The 9,300-nt window shown below is 41.7% G+C and overlaps 1 protein-coding gene across 1 annotated transcript; it reads right to left on the bottom strand.

The window, feature by feature from the left end:
• Positions 1 to 5,626: 5,626 nt before the first annotated feature.
• On the bottom strand, positions 5,627 to 7,714 carry LOC119319192 (bidirectional sugar transporter SWEET14-like). The gene is made up of 5 exons (XM_037593680.1): positions 7,516 to 7,714; positions 6,860 to 6,896; positions 6,402 to 6,774; positions 6,199 to 6,318; positions 5,627 to 6,109 (listed from the first exon to the last, which is right to left on the bottom strand). Exons 1-5 carry the CDS (start codon positions 7,565 to 7,567, stop codon positions 5,819 to 5,821), a joined length of 873 nt encoding a protein of 290 aa, XP_037449577.1. The 5' UTR covers positions 7,568 to 7,714; the 3' UTR covers positions 5,627 to 5,818.
• Between the last annotated feature and the right edge of the window lie 1,586 nt (positions 7,715 to 9,300).

Here is a 9,300-nt window from a genome sequence, read left to right as displayed (position 1 = left end):
GTAGAAACACGAGAGTTGGAGTCATTGATTTTACGTGATGATGGCGGGATCCCTCGAGATACGCCCACACGGCCGGCCCTGGTGTATGGCCGAAGGGACGACCACCCAGGGCCCCGGCCGGAGGAGGGGCCCATGATCTGGTATGCTTGTATAACTAGGGAAAAAAAAGAGCAAACGCCAATCCCGTACGTGGGCCGGCCCAATAGGACACTCGCCTCAGCGAAAGCACGTCGTTCTGACACTAACGAGCGTCAAATAGGGTTTACCCATGGCACATACTTGCACGAGCAAGCCACAGGAACAAGCGCATGATTTTGTATATAAGGGGATGCACACCATATTAGTATGTACTCCACGTTCTTATCTTTTTAAAAAATTCGTGAATCTCTAAAATGTTCATGAGTACTATATAATTTTGAAAATACTGTACATATACATACAATTTTGGAATTTTTCAGGCAGTAAAAATCCATTTGCTTACTGAATAATAACATGTGTACCCCCCTGCATGCTCCCAAATAAAGAATTTTTGAAAATGCGAATATTTTTTAAATCAGGATTTTTCTTACAAATTTGTGAACATTTTTTTGAATCCACGAGCATTTTTTGAAATTGCGTACATTGTTTTAATCTAGAACATTTTTTGAATCGATGAATGTTTTGAAAAAAACTCATGAACATTTTATAAATTCAAGATCTTTTCTAGAAGACAAGAACGCACATACTAATAAATTATGCATCCCATTATTTACAATATCATGCGCTTGTTTCGGTGGCTTGCTGGAGCAGGTATGTGCCACTGTTTGAGGGTTCGAATCCCAGGGGCCTTGCCTTTTCCTTTTTTTCTCTTTTTTCTCGGCCAACTAGCATATGGGCCCTCTGTACAGACGTCACGGCCCATGTTTTGTTCTGGTGGCTTCATTTTTTTCTCGGCCCGCGTGACCTACACAAATACGAGATACATATGCAGCATGAAGAGCTAGGACTGTTGTTTCAACCCAGGGACTGTATTGACCATGTATTTTCATGTAGCGGGACCATATTGAAGCAATGCGCAAGTTTCATGGCAATTCACTTAGACAATTATGTTTTCACAACATGGCAATTCAAATTGATTTTGGCCATGCCAACTTTCATTACTACACATGGTAGCGCCGCCCCTATGAGGCCATCACCCGGTTCGAGTGTGGTGGCCTCGACTGCCTCCTGATTGCCCCCTGTGTTGGATTCTGGTTTCCTTGTCAGTGTGACGGTGCTTGCGATTTGCAACGGCATCGGAGCTCTACGGCTTCCTCGATGAAGGCAAATTAGTTGACTGTTTTCTTTGTTCTAGAAAAATGTAGCTCAATTCAAATATGTGGGATGATTGGTTTGGTTCGGTCCAGTTAGTTGCAGAGTCTATTTTTATGAGCTCGATTCACTTTGTGATCATAACAAGCACAATAGCACCAGCTAACTTTTTTTTTTGCTTGACTGGTTGAATAAATAATCTAAACTACAATTACATTTGTCATGGTTTGTGGAACAAATTTGCCATGATAGCAAGAATAAATTGTTTAACCATGTCTCCCCACCAAAGGTCAATCCATCTCTCTCTCTTCCCCCCACCCCCTACCCCAAGTTGTTACTACACTCAAGTTAATCTGTAAATCCTTTTTTCAGCTAGCTCCCACTAAAACATGGCATTTTTGGTCAGTTCTGTGTAGAAACATGGCAAATATGCACTTTTTCTGTAAATTGCCATGGCAAATATAGACTTTTTTATTCTCCTCTGTTTTCTATGATGGCAATTTTTTTCACCCAAGTCCACAATCTAAAAAATTGCCATGACAAATTTCAGCATTTTTTTGACTGTGAGCAAGGCAAATCTTTTCTTATTCTTTTACAACATGGCAATTTTTCCTTTATAATGACATGGCAAAATTCCCTTTCATTTTTCCATGGAAAATTTACTTTGCACATACATGGCACATTTTTTCTTTTATTTGCCATGCGATTATTTACTCATTTTTGCCATGTCAAATTTACCTTTATTTTTGTCATGGAAAATATTATCTTTTATTTGCCATGCTAAAACTAAGTAAAATTCATGGAGGCAAATTTAACTTTCTACTTTGCCATGTCAAATTTTACTTTCTTTTTCCAAGGCAAAATTTAAGCTTCATTGCCATGGAGTATTACATATATGGCAAAATTTACTCTTTTTTGCCATGTCAAAAAAATTTATGTTTAAGTTGCCATGGCAAATTTTTACCTTAATTGCCATGGAAAATTTACTTGTAAGTACATGGCATATTTACTTGAACATACATGGCAAATTTTATTCTTTTTTTACATGTCAAAAAATTTACTTTTAGCTTTTGCCATGGCAAAATTTTACCTTAATTGCCATGATGACTTTTACTCGTAAGTACATGGCAAATTTACTTGAACATACATGGAAATTTTTCCATAGAAAAATTAACCTTTTTATTGCCATGGCAAAATGAACTTTTTATTGCCATGCCAATTTTTATTTAACATACATGGCAAATTTACTTTTTGTCACTCATGACACATTTACTTTCTAATGGAGCATGGAAAGTTTGAGTTCTATATTTGCCATGGCAAAAATACTTTACATCCATGGCAGATTTTGACTTTTCCAACGTTCATGGTAATTTTGGCTTCTATAGACTATGGTACATTTACTTTACAAAACATGGCAATCACCACTACACAAAAGATGGCGCATTTTTTCTGCTCCAGATGATGGCAAGTTTCAATCCACTTTTTGTCTCTTTATTTATATAGTGAAAATAGCATACAGATTTTTAATCCACATTTTTTGCCATCATGGTAGCCATTTTGCATAAAAAGATCTTTTTTGAGCATGGCAAAAATTTCTTATAAAGATGATTGCAATTTTTTTGGCTTCAACCCATAGTGATTTTCTTGTAGTATCTTGTTCTTTATTTTATATATATCATGGCAAATATGACCTTTATTATTCATACCCAAAAGTGGGCTTTCTTAGTCATAATAGCTTTTGGACAAATTGGGCTTTATTTTTCTTACTTTTTTCAACACAGAAAAAGGCTTGGGGTGACGGTGTTCGGGCTGGATGCTTGTCGTCTCGAACGACACCGTTCGGTCGATTGGCTTTCCCGTGACGAACGAGTCGTTCGGTCTGGGGTTCTCCCAGACCGAATGGTCGGTACTTATCGGTGTCCAAAATAAATGATGTTATGGTTGTAGCAATACTTTTTAGAAGTAACGAATCATGTCAATAATTCAAAAATGTATTTCAATACGCTAAACAATTTGTAGTAGCAAAACATGGCCACAAAAAAACAAGCTATGTTGGTAGCAAGTTAAAGAGGATATATGTAAGAAGATTTCAAAGAAACTATAAAACAGTACTAGCATAATCAAGGAAAACTAATGACAAGTCCTGCCACTAGCTATAATTAATATGAGCAGAATTAAATCCATTAGGTGACACCACTCTGCAACCCAAATAATTTACCACAATGATAATTATTGATAGTGACATTGCTATATATGGGCAAGCCGAAGACCTACAGGAGTACAGACTACAGCTGGATTCCATCCAAACTGGTATGAGGCGAGCAGGGTTTGAGGCAACCGGTGCACCATGTAAAAAAAGTCCATGATAAATCATGTAAAAAAATCCATGGTAAATGTTTTCACAAACTCAAAAATATTTGACTTCATTTGAACAACAAACATATACCAGGTCAAAAAAATTTGGTTACCATTTAAACTCACAGCTTCAGGTTTTTTATTTTGACAATCATATCCTGAATAGTGGTCCGTTGGGTAAGAATTAAGGAAGACAATGACAAGATTTACAGAGAAGTGATAGAGTATGAAGAATCCAAGAGCATATATAAACCACACACAGCACAAGACCTGCATGACGTTCATAAGAGAATAGAAAATCTTTTGTGATGAGTTTGTGTTCTAGCCATGTTTGTACAAAGCTAGAAAAATAATGTTTTTACCACTAACTACAAAAATAAATGATGTTATGGTTGTAACAATACTTTTTAGAAGTAATGAATCATGTCAATAATGCAAAAAGCCATTTCAGTACGCTAAACGATTTGTAGTAGCAAAACATGGCCAAGAAAAAACAAGCTATGTTGGCAGCAAGTTAAAGAGGATATATGTAAGAAGATTTCAAAGAAAATATAAAACGGCACTTGCATAATCAAGGAAAACTAATGACAAGTCCCGCCACTAGCTATAATTAATATGAGCGGAATTAAATCCATTAGGTGACACCACTCTGCAACCCAAATAATTTACCACAATGATAATTATTGATAGTGACATTGCTATATATGGGCAAGCGAAATAGTCAAAACATGTGGACACAATTGTAGAATCTGATGAAGTGCAAACAGACACACCACACTCACACACGCACACCACAACTCATACCCAACTATGCGTCTAACTAGATCTACAACCTCTACACACGTAATATGTTTTGAGAAACTTTCGAAGCAATTCAACTTTGAGAGTGGCGGGTACGTCGTCCTCCATGTGGTTGTAGACGTGTGGGGTACATGCAAGGGAAAATACCCCGGGTGAGACACCCAAGCAAATTCCATGGATCAACCTTGGACGGCTGCGTGTACTATGCACTTTTCATACCTCTCTTCTTGTATTTTGGCTATGAGATTGGCCCCATTAGGGATCAAAGATGCCTTTAGACGTGGTGCTTCAACTAAAACCGAGTCTATGATCTTTTATCTTAGCACCACATTCCCCAATATCTAGCATAAGTATGAGTGTGTGCTAAGAAACCTTAGCACCCAATGTCGACCAACATTGCTCATGCTTTGCTAAGTCAAAAGTATTACCATCGATTGTTATTGAAGCACTGAGTCTACAGGAATCTTCACCGCTATAGGGGCAATGGCATAGCTAAAAACAAGAGCAGCAGGATGTTTCGGTGGGGAAAATGCACGGACAAAAAAAAAAGGATGCTAGTGGGTCCCTAAAGTATGTGCAATGAAAAGAGTATATTGAACAATTTTTTTATACTCAATTTACTTTCCTATTTTGTAGCACCGACACATTGGTCTCGCTCTAGGCCCCAAAGCCCATGATCAACTTGATGCACCAAGGTTTTCTCTTACGAAAAAGAGCTTGAAATCCCCGACCTGTGCATCAAAAGATGCACACAGTCATCTTTGTTAAATTATTCAATAAGGTTCTGGCAAAAACATACATCAAACAACTCGAAGCCACCACGCCACACCTACAAACTCGACAATGAGGGATGCCATCACAACACCCTACTAGTTAGATCCGGAATCATCAATTTCACGCACCAAGTGCTTCCACGAAATAATAATGTCACGGTTGTCCTTATCAACAATCCCATATAGACTTCCTAAGGGCAATCATGTTTCCACAATGGCTATATTTTGGTTATATTTTGAATTGTTGTTGACCACCTGACCTGAATAAATATCTTCAAGAGAAATAGTACTTTATAGAAAAATATATATTATAATTTACATCTAGTCGCGCTCACCCTTGCTGGTTCTTTATAATAAGACCGTTAGATCTAAGTGATCGATGGATACACTAATGAATACGACTAGAATAAAATGAGAACCCTTTTACAACGAGCTACTACGAATCAACACTTGAATTCGAATGGAGCATCGAGAGTAGAAATTACAATTTACAAGGCCCCATGCATGCATGCATTCTCCATAGCTTGTTTGCTCGATCCCGACCATGGCTTATTTGGATGCACGACATATATACATCCGTGTCGTGAACGCATGCATGCCTAGACTTGCTCGACATGGATTGCCTTGTCAAGCTTCTCGAGGCTCCCCTTGGTGTCGTCGCTGGCTGACGCCACGCCGCTCTTCTTGGCCGCCCCCTCCTTCACGGGGGGCAGTTCGACCGCCTGTCCGAGCTTTGCGATGTTGACGACGTGCTCGGGCGCCTTGACGGCACCATCATCGGACACGGGGGCGTCCACCTCCTTGGGCGCCGGTCTGGGCGTGGCCTTGCGATAGAGGGCGTAGAGCCCCATCTGGATCACCCCGAAGGCGAACCCAAGAATGTTGGGGAGCTGCATCCAAATCAACACCAACGGATCAAATCAAAAGAACAGCTAGCGTCGAAAGTAGAGTGAAAATCTGTTTTGTTTGTGTTGCTTACGGCGACGTATTTGTCCTTGATGAGGAGGCCGTAGAGGAACCAGACGACGGCGCTGGCGGTGAGGGAGAGGGAGAGGGAGAAGGGCATGAACTCCACGCTCCGGGTGCGCACCACAAGACGCTGCATATTATGCAAGCAGCTAAGAGAGAGATGGATTATAAATCAAGATAAATGCAGACACACGCGGGAGTTGGGGTGCTCACGATGACGCTGAGGGGCGCGACGAAGACGCTGACGGAGAAGCCAACGCAGACCCACCCAAGCATGACGATGCGCCTCTCACCCGCCGTGAGAAGCAGGGTGAGGAGGAGGATGAGGCCGAAGACGCCCACGTTGAGGAGGAGGAGGATCTTGGCCGTGAAGATCCTGGCCTGCTTGTGCGCGTAGGCGAGGTAAAGGACGATGTAGATGGTCTCGATGACGCAGCCGGCGGAGTTGATGGTGATGAGGAGGTACTCGTCGGACTTGAGCAGCGCGTAGTAGATCCACAGCATGGCGCTGAAGAGCGCCACCACGTACGGGACCGACTGGAAGCCCTGTGTCGACTTGTTCTTGTAGATCCGGTAGAACGTCGGCCTACATGCCATTGGTTTGCACGCAGTCAGATGAGAGACCAACAAGCAAAAGCAAAGCTAGAGAGAGAAACACGTAGGAGGCTTACAGTGGGGCCAGGTAGGTCATGAAGGAGATGACGTTGCCTGCAGGGAAGCAAAGTGGCACGTTAGTACGTTGCATTACATACGACAGTTATCCAGCGAGAACAAGGAGATATGGATGTTGCGCAAGCTTTCAATCCCCAGTTAGCCAGCTTTCAGTAATGGCTAGCTAGCTGGTGAGATGTCACACACGCTACACCATAAGAAAAGCTACTCTATATGTATTGGAGCCCTTTAGTTTGCATCTTTCTTTCCTTTTTCTCCCTTTTTGTTTTCCGCCACCACGCATTCCTCCAATGACGAATGAACTATACTTGATGTATATATACCGCTTTTAGTTTACACAACAGAAATTAACGGCGGGGGGCCTGCAACAATATGTCTACGGTGACAAAAGAGGAAGGATCACTACGTCGGAACAGGAGAAATCTTTTACTTTTGGCATGCAACCCGCACTAACTATCTTGGATGCTCAGAATACTACCACAAGCAGGTAACGCCCCATGGGTATGTTGACACAAGAATCCACTGGCTAATTTTGGCAAACCATATTGAACAAAGATGAGTAAAATAAAATAATGGGCAATGAGATTAAAAATATGGAAACAAATTAATTTTGGAAGCATCTATATATTGAGGTAGACAACGATATATAGTATACCTAAGAGGCCGAAGGTAAAGGCCCACGGGTGCTGAGCAGAGAGGCCACCCATTGCAAAACCTTAACTAGCTATGAATTTGAGAAGGTCGGGTTGATGAGGAGAGCAATGAGATGGTTCTACCAAGCTAGCTAGGGTAATAGTTGGGCTTATAGATGGTTGAATGGGAAGAGAAGAATTGCCAGCTTACTACTCGAGGCTGTTGCTTGAGAGCTTGAATGGAGCTGGACCTCAGAAGGGTTTATATAGTGCTAGGAAAGGAAGCTCGGAGGCAAGAAAAGGCGCACATGCCTTATCGCGTGTGACTCAATTGGCACACACAAACTATTCCTGATCAATCATCAGAACGAAAATAAAAAACTAATGCATGGATAATCCCAACCCGGCCATGGGACCGCATTAACAAAGGACAAGATAATCATCAGCATGCATGACACAAAGCTCCCTCTGTCGGTACACTTTTCCTCTCGCAATTCCCTCCATAATGCGTGGAATTATTAGGGAAATTGTAGTACACTTCAAGTTAACTATCCTACGTATGGCCAGCTTAGCCGTACCCTGTAGCGGCTAATAAGTTATAGCTGCCACTAAGCAGCAAAGGATCAGATGCGTCTAAGAGACTGAGACCAGTGTCCAACTCTAGCTAGTTAGGAGTTATGAGTTGTCACGCGGTTACTTGCGCTGTTGCACGGCTGCGTACACACATGGAATATGGCCCCAAACAGTTTAGCGTGTCAGGCACGAGCGGCAGCTGAGAAACAGCACGTACGTAAGTACCAGCTGTACGCCCGTTACAAGTGCCGAAGTGCGCACACGTCAGTGCCCTTTGCTCACTTCCATGATCCATCTTGGAATGGCTTCTGGCTTGTGGGACACACATAAAAAAGTTGCTTTTTAGCAACACACAAAAACATAAGAAAGTTGCTTGACTCAGCTTGCTTCTCGTGGTAGCAAATAATCCTGGTTCCTGGACGACTCTGCCAGGCTCCCTCCTGTATTTACGGATGGAAGAGGGCTGATAATCCTAGCCCTTTTTCCTGATTCAATGCTGCATAAGTTTTTGTACTCTAATGGAGAGATTTAGACTAAGGAAGGCGTTTAACGTACGTAGGAAGGAGGCTGCATGCTAGCATAATGTTTCACGTCTTTGACTGCTTTTGACCATGGTTCGATAGATCCATGCTAGCATGCATAATCTTTGGATTTCCTTTTGGCAAAGGGTGCCTGCTCTCTGTTGTTGTTCCAATCGATTTTTCAGATAGTGCATGCAACAGATAGCCGCCAGGCTTTACGGCCACAAGCGTGCAGTTATTTATGTACTCCCTGAAGTAGTGATCTAAAAGGCTTTATATTATTTTACACAGAGAGAGAGAAAAGAGTATTTTTTAGTGCACTGCCAGGTTTTTGTGTACATCTACAAATTAGTCCTAGTCTTCTCTTAACCGTGACTGTAGTAGACAGTAAAAGTGATTGTAATCGAACTGTGTAATTTTTTCAGTGATAAAATGACTATTAATACATCTGAATAACGTTTCAAAGAGGTATCAGCTACAATTATGTGTGTGAGAGAGAGAACGTACAGACATAGGCATCCGTACGAGACAATGGTTCAGGGGGACTGAGCTTTAGTACCGTAACCGCAGGTGCATTTGGGTATGTGGCATGTGGGCCCAACAGGTGGCTGGCCCACATGTCAGGGACCCAGATGCACCTGCAGTTAAGGTACCGAAGCAGCGTCCGGTTAGGGATAGGACACACCCATTCATCCAATGATGGTTTAGTAATTA

This window comes from Triticum dicoccoides, chromosome 1B (genome assembly GCF_002162155.2).
Source record: "Triticum dicoccoides isolate Atlit2015 ecotype Zavitan chromosome 1B, WEW_v2.0, whole genome shotgun sequence".
Taxonomy (NCBI): Eukaryota; Viridiplantae; Streptophyta; class Magnoliopsida; order Poales; family Poaceae; genus Triticum; species Triticum dicoccoides.
This window is presented reverse-complemented; position numbering and strand designations above follow the sequence as displayed.

What these genes read in the sequence shown, in the direction of transcription:
- LOC119319192 (XM_037593680.1), bottom strand. Translation starts at nt 7,567, where the DNA reads ATGGGTGGCCTCTCTGCTCAGCACCCGTGGGCCTTTACCTTCGGCCTC. An exon ending in ATGACCTACCTGGCCCCACT is followed by an intron (nt 6,775 to 6,859) that starts GTAAGCCTCCTA and finishes AATGGCATGTAG; the next exon opens with GCCGACGTTCTACCGGATCT. An exon ending in TCAAGGACAAATACGTCGCC is followed by an intron (nt 6,110 to 6,198) that starts GTAAGCAACACA and finishes ATTTGGATGCAG; the next exon opens with CTCCCCAACATTCTTGGGTT.